At 39.9% G+C, this 14,775-nt stretch overlaps 1 protein-coding gene across 1 annotated transcript in view; it reads left to right on the top strand.

Moving 5' to 3' along the window:
* DAPP1 (dual adaptor of phosphotyrosine and 3-phosphoinositides 1) overlaps positions 1–11,619 on the top strand; it is a 53,846-nt gene extending 42,227 nt beyond the window's left edge. The window contains exons 5-9 of the mRNA XM_052642247.1: positions 4,537–4,584; positions 6,181–6,243; positions 6,938–7,023; positions 10,148–10,235; positions 11,551–11,619. Of these exons, the coding sequence (XP_052498207.1) occupies positions 4,537–4,584; positions 6,181–6,243; positions 6,938–7,023; positions 10,148–10,235; positions 11,551–11,619 (354 nt within the window). The remainder of the gene's footprint in view (positions 1–4,536; positions 4,585–6,180; positions 6,244–6,937; positions 7,024–10,147; positions 10,236–11,550) is intronic.
* Positions 11,620–14,775: the final 3,156 nt, after the last annotated feature.

Here is a 14,775-nt window from a genome sequence, read left to right as displayed (position 1 = left end):
GCAATGGGGGCTTTCATTGCTCTCCTTGGAGTCCACTGACGTTTGTTCTGTGAGCTGTGACCCTGCAAAGATTCCTCTGCAGCACCTTCTTCCCTTCACTGTGCCCCGGGCGCCCTGATTCTTTTCCTTTTTCTCATTGGCTCCATGCTCGCGTATAAAGTATCTGGCTGTGTCCTCATGATAAAGAGGATCACACCTAAATGAAACGTCAAGCACTAGTTCTAGATAGCAATCATTATACTTGAAGATATTTAGCTACAGATTAAATAAAAACATGCATGACCTTTTCGTCTCTGTGGCCGTACTTCTTCTACCCTGCCACCAGAGACATCTCTCCTGAGAAGCAGATTTATCGTGACTTCCAGCTTAACAGCTTTCGGCGGATGCCCACTGTCTTCATCCTCCTGGATCCTGCTCTTCTCCCTGGCCTGACCTTATACTTCTCTCCCACATTCACGCTGGAGGACCCCAAGTTTCTGAATGCTTCTCCTCTCCTCCCTGCATCTGAAACCCTGCCAGTATCTCTACTGTTTTCTCATCCTTAGAGGCTTGCATCTGGGATCAGTCTCTTCCAGAAAGCCTTCTTGACCCCTTCTGCTGCTGCTGCTGCTGCTGCTAAGTCGCTTCAGTCATGTCCGACTCTGTGTGACCCCTTCTAGCTTCCTCTAACACCCCGTCCTCTGTGCATGCTCTGCTCACCTTTATCCTAGAATCATTGGACAGGAGGCTGGCTACCTGCACGGAGTCCGCCCTTCCCAGGAGTCTGAGACTTTTCCCGGAACTGGAATCATAATCAGTAGATTTATAGGCTAATCAGGTTCACGACACATTACACTGTTACTACACTGCTGCTGCTGCTGCTAAGTCGCTTCAGTCGTGTCTGACTCTGTGCGACCCCATAGACGGCAGCCCACCATGCTCCCCCGTCCCTGGGATTCTCCAGGCAAGAACACTGGAGTGGGTTGCCATTTCCTTCTCCGATGCATGAAAGTGAAAAGTGAAAGTGAAGTCGCTCAGTCGTGTCTGACTTTTAGAGACCCCATGGACTGCAGCCCACCAGGCTCCTCCGTCCATGGGATTTTCCAGGCAAGAGTACTGGAGTGGGCTGCCATTGCCTTCTCCGTGTTACTACGCTACGTCCACTCAAAAATAAAAATCCTGGAAATTGGCTGAGGAAGATGTTTTAGCTTTTTTACAAAGGGACGTAGAAGACCTCTGAACTAGAGAAACTTAGGAACGCAAGACAGTAAATAGTCTCAAGTCAAAACAGACCAGAGAACACATCAAGATCTAACCAAGTCTTTGTTTTCCGGTCGGCTGTACTCTTCCTGTCCTTCCTCTTCACCATCCTACCCCACCACCAATCGCTTCACCATCCTTTTCATTTGTCCTCTCAGTTTTACTCTACATCTTCTCTGTTACCTTCCCCTAAAGATCTCCACTCAAGGTCGATCAAACCAGACCCTACTGTGTGCGTTCTTTTTCAATAGTAGAATGCAGATATGACCGAACTGGTGGAGCTGGTGTGAGCATGAGGCACGGGGCATACTTAGGTAGAAACAACCTTCTTGGGATCAAATTCTGCAAGCTTTATTGCTTGCCTCCTTCGCCCACTTCAAGTGTTGGATGGATTCACCTGCCCAAGGATCCAGCAATGAACATACGCAGAAGGTTCTGCATAATGGCACTTTAAAAACAGTGGTGGAATTCCTTGGGGGTCCGGTAGTTAGGGCTCAGCCATTTTCACTGCCCAGGCTGGGTTCAATCCCTGATCAAGCAACTAAGATTCTGCAAGGCAGGGACAAGGCCAAAATTAATTTAAAAAAGTGAAACAATGGTGAGTGGTAAGTTGAAAATATCTTCACTCACACTGTGTAATGAGAAGTCCATGACATTTATTCTGCATTGATATGGACAGAAAACTAGAAAGATTTTCTAGTGGATTCTTGTGTCGCAGTACTCCTCACTATGAATGGATGGACCAGCCAGCTGGGGAACAGTTACCGTCTTATCAGGGACTCTCCTCCCCTGGCTGAACACAGCAGCTCACAGCTTTGATTGAGGGCTTCTGGACTTCTGCCTTCTCTTGTGGAGATGCCCTTCTTGCACAAGCACTGGCAGTGGAGGAAGGGGATTAAGTACTATTTACAGGAAAAAGAACTTCTTGCTTGAAGTGAAAATGAAAATAGGTGTCCTATCACCCAGAAATGTAGATGCTTCTGTAAAACTGTTTACCATCCTTTGGCAACTGCATTTGGGGAAATGATTATTTATATATTTTGTACACAACATAGGATTGGGCTTCTGAGATAGGATGAATTTAATTAATTCATTTGCTTAGCAAACTTTTTTAAAAAGTGCCTACGATGCACCGAGGCCTGTTTTAAGCACTGGAGGGTTGGCAATAAATTAGGCAAATGCTCTGGTCTCATTGAGCTCACACTGTATGTAGTAGGGGGATCATCCCAATCATCAAAAGAAGAATAAAAACCCAGGTTCTAATAGGAAATTGGCACTGATGCAGTGCCACACTCCCATCCGCAGATCTCGTTTAGGCGACAGTCATCGGTTTTCTTAGTAAGGCGCCTCAGAGCATAGGGATGCGATCCAAAATCACCAGTTGCCCTTATCTGTCCTGCCTCTTGAGTAGGCTTCATTCTGGAATACATCCTCAGTTTGTCCCACCTGATGGCTTTTGACTAAAATTAAGGCAGGCAGGGCTTCCCAGGTGGTGCTAGTGGTAAAGAACTTGTCTGACAATGCAGGAGACATAAGAGATGCTGGTTCGATCCCTGAATCAGGGAATATCCCCCGGAGTAGGAAATGGCTACCCACTCCAGTATTCTTGCCTGGAAAATTCCATGGACAGAGGAGCCTGGAGGGCTACAGTCCATAGGGCTGCAAAGAGTTGGCCATGACTGGCATGAGCACACACAAGGCAGGCAGATAGAAAGGATGATAGGCAGGCTAATGCTTTAATTTTAAAATATTTAGGTTGTTTTCAATTTGGGGCTATAAACTCTCTTCTTCTAGATGAGAAGATTTAAAAAAATAAATCTGCTGCTATACAGATATTTCCTTTCTTACCTCCTGAGACCATGAATAAAATTGGTATTCTCAGCTCTTTTCTCTGCAGCCTTCCACTTATCTATCAAAACCTTAGAAAAGTACTAGATTTATCATATATTGTTTGGATGGAAGTAAGATGGAGTCAGTAGCATGATTTCTTAGTGTGATTTCAATTCTATCAGTATCTTCTACAAAATAACTTATCTTTATTTTGCCTCTGTAGACTCAATAATCCAAAATGGTAATTTTTTGTTTCCATAATATAATATCCAAAATCAATTCAGTCAGTTCGTTCTTTTAATGTCAAAATGAATCAAATTGATTATTCAATATCAAATTCACCAATGCTATAAATATTATTTAAATGAATACCTGGGAGTTTCATTGTTATTTCAATGCCCTAAAAATTTTAAAGGAAGTGGTCATAGTCATATGTTATTTCTGGCTTTAAATCTTTATTTTGATGGTTGCTGTTCCTCTTTTTCCTTGGTAGGGAGAATTCATCTCAGGAACAAATACTGTGGAAACTCCCGTGAAAAAACATTGACATCAACCAAATCATTTCTCAATTTTTATTCATTTTTTTCTTACTAATATAAGATGTATTATGATATCATAGAACAAAATAGCCTACCACGAATCTAATTCCTTTAGGAACGTATGAATTTTGACATTTTTTCACCTGAGGGTCCTGGTTTTATGCAAATTGCTATTCATACTGTTCCCCACCATTCCTTATACTTCATAGGTGCCAGCTATGTGTCATATTGTTACCCTTGAATTATTGATAGGTGAGATGAAATGACTCATTCTCACTTTAAATCCCTTCTAGATGAATCAAGTCTAAGTAGATAAGCACTCTTGAGAGTCTATCCCATGGAATATAGGTCTCAAGAGATAGTCTGTGAAAAAACAAAGGGGTGGGTTTGGAGAATTATATGATAAATTGTAGAAAATGCGATTTCTAATTCACAAAGCAGATTAGCAGAATACAGACTCTGGGAAGTACAGAAATCCCTCTTCTTTGCTTTATCCAAAGTTGCCCACGTATTGACCTTATGGCAGTGTGTGTGGCCATGTTTATGTACATAACATCCCAGCAACAATCCGAACAAATGGGATGCACAGATGCCTGTTGCCCAATGCAGGCTCTTATAAATGGTATAGCTTATATAACCTGGTTGATATATAACATTGCCACCAAAGATGATGAGTGCAAAGTGCTAGCTCACGTTAGAGGAGAATCTGTGCACTGTTCTCTGTTGCTGCAAAATCACACTGGACAATCTGGTCTGAAAACAGTGTTTACCACATGGGAAGGATTTTCAAGTGCCTCGATGAAGAAGGAAAGGCAATTACTTAAAGATCAAAGGCAAATTCTTGTTTCATTTTAAAATAGGACAGAAATAGACAAAATTCAAGTTGTGATAGTTCTGGGCTTCACTTGAGTGTTTCTTTCTTTTACAGCTGGGCACCAAAGAAGGCTACCTCACCAAACAGGGTGGTCTGGTCAAGGTAAGGAAGCGTGTGGCCTCCAGCATCAGCCACAAAGAGAGAGAATGCATCCTGGGAGCTCAGTCCTCATTTTGACTTTTAAAAAGCAGAACCACCTACTCATTTTGACCCAGTTATAACATTTACCTGTTTACAGAATTCATCTTGATGGCTAATGTTAGTCAAAATTCTATAAAATCACTTGACTATTCTTTGGCAAAGTGACATGTATGAAAATAGCCTATCATTGATAATCAAAACTTAAAATCCTTTTGATGCAATAATTGAGGATTAAAGTGGCAAATTAACTCCAGCACATATCTTTTTATATTCAATAATTTTTTTTACCATCTTAATCATTTTTTAAACCTTTAATTTTTTATTGGGATATAGCCAATTAACAATGTTATGGTAGTCTCAGGTGAACAGCAAAGGAACTCAGCCATTCATATACATGTATCCATTCTCCCCCAAACTCCCCTCCCATCCAGGTTGTCATATAACATTGAGCAGAGTTCCATGTCTAGTACATACCTTTGCTTTTTTAAATTTTTTTTTAGTAAAAAAGAGTCAAAATCTTATGAAAATTTTGTTAGGTATGTCTACCTAACAGTAGAAAAGAAAAAAAAAAAAAACATCTCACCGGTACTAATGTAACTATCTTATAAAATCCCAAAGAAAACAAAATTTGGGACTTTACTGGTTGGGAGGTATCCAGCTGTTTTCTGTTTATGCGACTGTACCTTTAAAGTTATTCAATTTCATATTCATGGGCTAAGAAGACATTCACGGAGTGTCTGTTCTTTCTCATTTAAAGTGGCAGGGCACTGAATCTCTCAAGGGTACTGGTCTGCTTGAATTTAACCTAAATATTTAGTTATTTTGTCCCGACTCAAGTGTATTATTCGTGCGAAGAGGAAGTATTCATGTTCGTAGCATTATTTTTAAATCCATTGTTACTTCCTTTAATTGGGAACATTGCCACCAAAGATGATGAGTGTTCTGTTCAGTTAGTACAGAAAAAGGAGACAAAAAAAAAAAGGAGACAGAGGGTAACAAGACAGTGGGTAACATTTTTCCACCAATGCCCTGGAATTTCTAGGCAAGGTTTAGAATAGCATGTGGTTTGAGGTTCCTAAACCTCAGTTTGTTTGTTTGTAAAACAAGAATAATAATATTTGGCATTGTATGAGGGCTGTCTATAATGTATATAAACCTCCAAGGATAGTATGAATTTTCAATAGGTGCTCAAAAATTATATCTATTCTTACCATAGTTTTATTAAGCTTATTAAGTCTTACTAAGATGGAAATTTTAGTGGTTTATTGTAATGCAAATCACCTTAAATATTTATGATAGATTATTTCTTTTCACTTGCTTAAAAATGTTAATGATATCCTTGCCTCTGTTATGAGCTTAAGGCATGGAATCATTTTAATTTTTTAAACTGTAAAATTTTAAGGTTCACTTTGAAAGTTTTTTTTCTCAGAAATAACACCACAAGAATATTTCATTGTATCTAATCTTTTAGGTACTTTTATAAGAAAAGGAAATTATCCGGTCCAGATTTTATAATCATGTATGCAAAGCCTATGTTCCATTTTTTTTTTTTTTCAGACCTGGAAAACGAGGTGGTTTACTTTGCACAGGAATGAACTGAAATACTTCAAAGACCAGATGGTAAGAAACACAATCATATATTTTCCCTTTAAAAATGAGACTCTAAATGAAAGGAATATCTGCCTTTTAAAATCCCTGAAATTTATGGGACACATCCTGTAAATGACTGGAGATGAGAGTTCTGGATTCCTGATACGAGCAGAGCTTTCTTGCATAAATGAGACCTGTATAGCAGACACTGTTCTCAGTCTGGCTAACCTCTAACTCTCTGGGGCATGCCACCCTCTATGTTTAGAGCAGTGGGATTGTTCCCTTACCACATTGGGTGGACTGTCTCGTAGCAGTGTTCTCTATTAAAAATATGTCCATTTATCAGGTCTAACTCATTAAGCAAATTTAAAATTATTTCATCTCTTCTCATTTTTCCTACACAAAATTTCTGAGAAAGTGGATGTCTAAAAACACGGGAGAAAAATATGCCTCCCTTCCACGTGTTAAAAATCCATCTCCACCAAATTTGAATTGACAATGAAAGTATCTTTCTAATGTCCAATTTCACGAAAAGCCAATCCCCAGACAAGCATGTGGCTTCCCTTAGGAAGTTTTATTATCAATTCCTGTAGTGGAAGTAAAGTTAACAGTCACTCATAGTGGAGACTTGTTTGGAGAATAAGTGATAAACAGATGTGTGTGTGTGTGTGTGTGTGTGTGTGTGTGTGTTTTATGATGACATAGTTTGTCCTTTTGTTTTAAGTCACCAGAACCAATTCGGATCCTAGATTTGACTGAATGTTCAGCTGTACAATTTGATTATTCACAGGAAAGGGTAAACTGCTTTTGGTAAGTTGTTTTATAGAGGAAATGTGTTTTTTTTTAATCTTCTTGCCAGATACTTATTTTGGCAGAATAAAAAATTGTATGTCTAATGTGTACAGATGTTTTGACCTGAGGCGGTACATGCATATTAAGAGTCCTTTCAGCTGAATGTAACATAAAATTTCATTTGTTGTTGTTCAGCCGCTAAGTTGGGCTTCCCAGGTGGCAGAGTGGTAAAGAATATCCCTGCCATGCAGGAGAAGTAACAGATGGGGGTTCAATCCCTGGGTTGGGAAAATCGCCAAGTTGTATCTGACTCTTTTGTAACCCCATGGACTATACCCAGCAGGCTCCTCTGTCCATGGGATTTCCCAAGCAACGATATTGGAGGGAGTTGCCACTCCCTTCTCCAGGGGATCTTCCCAACCCAGGGATCAAACCCACAGCTCCCGCATTGGCAGTCAGATTCTTTACCACTGAGCCACATGGAAGCCCTACACTCATTTAAAGTGGTATAAACAAATAAGCACTTCTGCTGGGTTTGATTCTTTATGTTGTATACTGCAACAAGTATGATGCACACGACAGGATGCCAGTCACATGCTAGACAGCTTTCATTCCTTTGAGATGTTTTATTCAATTTTAGTTATAACTTTGTTGACTCCAAGAATGAGTGATTTGTGAAATTATGACAATTCTTGCAGATGGCACAAAAATGTTTTATTCTAACACTATCAGTGTATCATGATAATTTTCTAACTGGGAGGAGTAAAGTGTCTTGAGAAAAAAGTGTTTTATTTCCCACCAACATTTATTTTAAAGTTTTAAAACATACAAAATTTGAGGGACTTACATGGACCTCTGCTCAATGTTATGTGCCAGCCTGGATGGGAGAAGGGTTTGGGGGAGAATGGGTTTAAGTACATGTATGACTGAGTCTCTTTGCTCGTCATCTGAAACTATTATAAAATTATTAATCAGCTATACTCCAATACAAAATAAAAAGTTTGAAAAAAAAAATGAAACAAGTTGAAAGACTTATATACCTATATACCCTTCACCTAGATACATCAATCATTAATATTTTGCATATTTGCTTTATCTCTATCCGTTCACTTTCTTTTGTTGAACCAATTGAAAGTAAGTTGCAGACATCATGGCACTTTCCCCGTGAATATTTAAATTTGTATCTATTAAGAATAAAAATGTCACCTATAGAACAATATCATTGTCCCACCTAAGAAAATTAACATCAACTATTGTTAATTAATGATTGGATAGTATCAGCCAATGATGGAAATCTTCTTTAAATTCACATAAAGATACCGTACACACTAACAGGGGGTTATATTTCTCATATAACAAGCAATCGGGAGGCAGACAGCTACACTGACAAGGTCCTGTCCAATGTCTATGTAGTTCTTTTGGTCTTTTCCTCATGCTTACTACTTCAGAGTCCAAGTGAAATAGTCCAGCTGTAGGCCTCATATTTTTATGTAAGCCATGAAGAAAGATGCTGGGATGGGATGAGCCAGGTCTGCCCTTTTTATCAGGAAAGCAGACATTTTCTCAGAAAATCTTCTATCATATTTTCCCTCCTATCTCATTGGCCAAGACTGCAGCCAATGGCCATCAGCAGCAGCAAAGGAAGCTAGAAAAGGGTACTAGTATGATCATGATTGGGCTTCCCAGGTGGCTCAAGTGGTAAAGAATCTGCCTGCCAATGCAGGAGACACAGGTTCAGTTCCTGGCTCAGGACGATCCCCTGGAGGAGGGCACAGCAATCCTTTCCAGTATTCTTGCCTGGAGAATCCCCTGGACAGAGGAGCATGGCAGGCTGCAGTCCGTGGGGTCGCAAAGAGTCGGACACGACTGAGTGATTGAGCATGCACATGTGATAATTGGCTCCAACCAGTTGTAATTTATTGCCTGGGGTTCTGTTAGCAAGAAGAAAGGAAAATGGTCTGTATTAACAGGTAATTAATCATGTCTCTCACAAGAAGTACCCAACAATGACAATTCCAGCAATCAGTTTTGTACAGTGTGTGCACAATATCACACCCCCTCCCCAACTTCCCCTCTGTCTACTAGTTGCCCAACCAGACTTCACATCAAGATTTCATACACAGAGAGTTACCTCTTGTCTATTCAACATTATTCACTGGTGTAAACAAGATATGTTACTTTGGTTTTAGGGTATAGAAACCCTTCTGGTTTCAGTTCAGGCTTTTTTTTTTTTTTTTTTTCACGAAAAGGACAAAAAAATTTTCTAAACTGTTTTGTGTCTCAACTGTTAGGACAGGAAATGTGGGCAGGATATAAATCAGAAGATTTTTTAAGTTAATGAATTAGACTGCTTCGGGTCTTATTTATGGCACATGGGATCTTTTACCTGCAGCGTTTGAACTCTTAGTTGCAGTATGTGGGATTGAACCTGGGCACCCCCTGCACTGGGAGCTGGGGGTTTTAGCCACTGGACCACTAGGGAAGTCCATGAGTCAAATGATTTTGACTCTATAACTCAAGACACAGTCAAAGGAGGAGTTAATTCTGTTCCTAGAACAGTCTTTCATGCCAGTAGGCAAGTTTGTCTTCCCTTCAGCAAAGATTAACTCACAGCAAGAAGGAGGCCAAGTGAATAGTTGAGGAGATTTATTGTCTCCTTTCCCGCTCTGAAAAGTTAAAACTGCTTTCATCCACAGAGGCCACTGTCCTCCTTGTTGCAGCCAGCTAACACAAATGAATTCCTTCAGCAAACTCTTTTTATTTATGTTGCTTGTTCTTTGAATTGTAGCACAAGTTCTGAGTCATTTAATGAATCAGCGGAATAAACACACGTGTGTATTCAGCCTAGATCATGAACCATAAAAGGATCTGGGTTTGACCTGGACCTCTTCCCCACGTCTATCCCACCCTTTGGACCCATTAAAATATACAAATCTGCCTGTAAAAATAATAATGTGAATCAACAACATCCTCAGCACTTCTGCAGTTTGCCAGCAGGACTAGCTGTCTATATACCAACTCCTGAGGTTCTTACCCAGGTTCTACGTCAATTCTTTTTCCACTTGGAATACTTTAATGAGTGCTCAACTAATAGATGTTCAACGGTCTGGAATATCTTACATTCTTTCTTTTGTTTCATCAGCTTAGTATTTCCATTCAGGACGTTTTACCTCTGTGCAAAGACAGGAGTAGAAGCTGACGAGTGGATCAAGATATTACGCTGGAAGCTGGTGAGTTATTCGTGTCTCTGAATGCCTAGTACTCCCAAATCACGTGTTGACGATTTCAAACTTACTGCTATTGGAAGAGTCAGGGAACCCCTGAAAACCTACGGGAAGTCAACATGCAGGCTTGTGGAAGAGTCTGTTCATTCTTCTTGAACATGGAAGGGTTGAAGAAAGGAGTAAAGATAGAGGAATGAGGCTGCACTGGGGTCTCACTGCCAGAGCCTAGCCTAGTGTCTATCAGACTTCTGATGTCTATCAGACTTCCTGTTAGTGTGTGGGTGGTCCAAGATGGCCTGGAGGAGGACGTGTGGTACCAGAAGGACAGATAGAGGAACGCTGACATAACTCTATAGTAGAAAATCCTTTTATATTGTCTGAGAAAGTGGACTTGCCAGAAAGACTTGGCTTAGTGTCCTGTGTAATTATTACTTTGTGCAGGTCAAAGCCAAAAGGTATTTTAATTTATGTTTTCCATATACCTCCTGGGAGGAAGACAAAGTGCTTATAAGAACATTCCAGTCTCATGCAATTTTTGTGCATGTGTGTTTGCAAGTTAGTGAGTTGTTAGCCAAGAACTTGTCAAAGCTTTCTCAAATTTCATATAAATACCCCCTTGAATCCCTTGATGTCTTCAGCTATAGACAGTAATCTCCAATTTTCGAAATGAAATTAGCTTATATTTAGAATCTTACTGAATAGTCCTTTCTAAACACTAGGATTTTTGCTTTTGGTTCTTTTCAATTTTAGATCCAAAGAACTAGAGCCCTCCTTTTGAGATAGTTCCACTGTATCTGATATTCAGTGGGGAAATCCTTTGCCATATGCAGTCTTTGCTCAAATATGAATTATTTTTTATTGTTTCTGTTTCATAACTTTGACACATAATCATTATAGAAAATTTAAAGTAAAAACAGCAAATGAACATTTCAGATTTCTCCCTTTGCATATAAAACATTTAAAACAAAATTTCATCATTCTGTAGTATTCTTCATCTGCTCACTTAACAATATATCATGAACATTTTTCCATATCAATAAATTTAATTTATATCTTCATTTTGATTCATTAAATAGTGTTGCTATTACTAAAAGTGCTAGGCCAGTTCCCAATTTGTGCATGTTTTAGCAACTATAGTATTTCTCCTGAGAAAAAAACAGAAAACAAGAATAAAACTTGGGGAAGAGGGGATATGATAATTACTTGTTGTTGCATAGTTTTCTTACCAGTCAGCATTTCATATTTAATATTTGTTAAAAGCCAACATTTATTATCTTAAAGTTGCTCAATAGTCCATTCAGGTGGGTGTGCTTTCTTACAGTCTCAAATAAGAAAACAGCTCGGTCAAGGGGATGGCGCAGTCCGATCTCGGTCATTCATCTTTCAATAGATCTCCCTCGGTGAGGGAGACGCTGACGCAGGAGCAGGGTGGAATGCTCCCAATGCTGGGGTCCACGGCACATTTCACATGAAAACTGACTGAGAGTTTTTCTGTAGAAACAAATCAAAAGCAGATGCAGATTTGGACCATCCAGAAGACACCACATTTGCTGACTCATGGACAACTGCTGCCCTTCAGGATCCTGCCATCTCCCTGAGACTAGCGAAGCGTCCTCATTCTGACGGGAATGGACAGGCCACTGCAACCAGGCGTGCTGGCTCTTAGAACACGCAGTAGGAGATGGCTCTGTAATCCCCCATTGTCGTCCCCAAGCTGGTTGACATTGGTTACCCGGAGTCCCACTCTGCATCATAGTCAGCTCATCTGAGTCCCAGATTGTGCTATTAACCAGGAAGCAAATGGCTATATATGCAGCCTGAAGCTTAAGACTGCTTCTTCAGAAGGTATATTGGGATAGCAGACGTCCAAGATTGGTGGGAGGGCAGTGTTTTTGTTTTTAATTTTTCCCCTCATTTATACAAAAAAACAAAGCAATTTCCAAAACAAAAATGGAAAATATTTGTAATATTTATTTTCTCTTTGTAAACAGCTCAGATATCTACTGGGTCCTGTTTTCCCTTCTAATGATAAACCCGTGAGAACTAAACCTCCTGTGGGCTATGAGGCAGAATGATAAAGGTAACAGGAGGTACAATCTTAAAAAAATCATCTCTTTTAGTCATTTTGGGGGAAACGTTATAAAGAATGAGAAAACAAATAGAGGAAGAGTGATAAAGTCATAGGTAATTTCTAGTTTAATAATAATCATGAGAATTATTATTGTAACAATAAGAGAGGACTTGTAAGCACTCAGTTCTTCATCTCACACTTCTCAAACAGCCTGAAAGAGACTAATCAAGCAGAGTGTGTTGTAACAATGCCTGCCAGAAAGTGAGCGGTAGGTACTGGCCCAAGAGAAATAGGATGTATCCTGCACTGCAAGGAGCATCCTACACCTTATTCAAGAGTAATTTCTTTCGCCTACTGAGGGAGCAACACTAATCCACATATGGAGTGTAATGATGTGTTCGTTACACAGCATTTTCAAGCCAGAATAAGGGGGTTGAAATTGGGAGATAAGATACCATCATCCATAGCTCCTAAGTAGATTCTAACTCCTTCTAGAGTCTTTATTAATAATGCTTTAGTAGGCTGAAGTTTGAAGGGAGACGAAAGTATAGGAAGAAACCAAATAAAAATGTTGTGGGGCAAAGCTATGACATTGCTCTTGCAGTCCAAAGGGCAACTTTGTTATTGAATACGTTTCTTCTGTTATTTGAACATCTAAGTCTCACAAATTACATATGTTTCAACAAGGTTTTTAATGTATTTTGTAATATTTGTATCATATGAGATAAAGCAAATGTCAAGTTAAAATGTATTGTGTCAAGTTTGCAAAATAAGAAGTTAGACATAAATGTTCCCCGAGATGTAGTTTCATGTTTTGTTTTTTTAGATCCAGAAGTGTTTGTGTAGGTAGCATTGTTTCTATTTTTTGTAAAATATGTTATTTATATCCTTTGGTTGTATCAAAAAGAGCATGATTTTTCTGTCTGTAATATTTTGCTATTAAAGTGTCTTTAGTATCTAATTTAAAAGAAATACAATTGATTAATATCATAAATAGCAATGAAGAATCCACTTTGGTTAGACTACAAGTTACTAAGGATTGAAGGATTCAGAGTTGAAGAAATAGTCCTTGTCCTCAAGTTTTTAGTTGAATACAGGCAAGATAAGAAATACATGCATAATAATGCATAAAAGTAAACGCGATAAATGCTGAAAGTGAGGCAAAGCTAGATATGGGGTGTGCTTTAGCAGCACTGCTGTTCAGTCACGAAGTCCTGTCTGACTCTTTGCGACCCCATGGACTGCAGCACGCCAGGCTTCCCTGTCCTTCACCAACTTCAGGAGCTTGCTCAAACTCCTGTCCATTGAGTTGGTGATGTCATCCAACCATCTCATCCTCTGTCATCCCCTTCTCCTCCTGCCTTCTATCTTCCCCAGCATCAGGGTCTTTTCCAATGAGTCAGCTCTTTGTATCAAGTGTTCAAAGTATTAGAGCTTGAGCTTTAGCATCAGTCCTTCCAATGAATATTCAGGATTGATTTCCTTTAGGATTCAGCATGGAGGAAATCTTTCTTTGGGAGGATTTTGACATGAAAAGGGCAGTCTAACACACACTATGTAATTGGTGTGTGTTTACCTGCTCTCAACAGCCCTGGAAAGTGGTCGTGATTTCACCTCCTGAGAGAGCTCAGGAAAAGGGCCTCAAACAAAGGAGGATATTTCATGCCAAAGGCAGGCAAGTGGGGTTGTTTTAAGATAATAGCTGCCTGTGTCAAGCTCTGTCACTAACAGTACGTGCTCATTGTAAAGGAAGTACCTCAAGACCCAGCCGAAGTATCAGCAGTTGTTCTCAGAATTCCTCTGGGGAAAATCTTGCCCCACAGAAGCACTGTTGCCTCTGGATGAGGGGAGCCCCCCTCAATAACGGGAATGGCGGTAACTGCCTCCAGGGAAACCTGCCCTTATTCCAGGGCTGCTGGGCAGAATGCTCAGTGCTCAGAGCCCTCTCCTCCAGCCAGGCGGCACCCACAAGTGGGCTCTTTGATCCTCTCCTCTCACTCACGCTGGGAGTGCAGCTTAGGGAGTTACACTGTCAGTTTCAGGAAAGAGCAGGAGAATTATCACAAGGTGAATATAAATTCTGCTCCCCTCTACTGCTACTTCAGGTCAACTGCAGCAAACCTTTATTTCTGCCCATCTTTCCAGCCACATCCAGCCTTACACACTGCTTACCATGGATTCAGGAGTTTAAGTTATCTGTGGAAAAGGGCCAGATTTTTTTTTTTTTTTTACAATCACTGGGATTTTGTAAAATCTAGTTAAGTTACTAGAAAACTGAAGAAACAAATACAACTACCACAATCCCATTTTTTTAAATTAAATTAAATAGACTTGGGACTTCCCTGATGGTCCGTGGCTAAGACTCTGAGCTCCCAATGCAGGTGGCCCAGGTTCAGTCCCTGATCAGGGAACTAGATCCTACATGTTGCAACTTAGATGGAAGATTCTGTGGGCCACACCTAAGACCCAGTGCAG

Source organism: Budorcas taxicolor, chromosome 6 (genome assembly GCF_023091745.1).
Source record: "Budorcas taxicolor isolate Tak-1 chromosome 6, Takin1.1, whole genome shotgun sequence".
NCBI classification, from domain to species: Eukaryota; Metazoa; Chordata; class Mammalia; order Artiodactyla; family Bovidae; genus Budorcas; species Budorcas taxicolor.
Note: the sequence above shows the minus strand (reverse complement) of the source record. Positions and strands in the feature narration are given on the sequence as shown.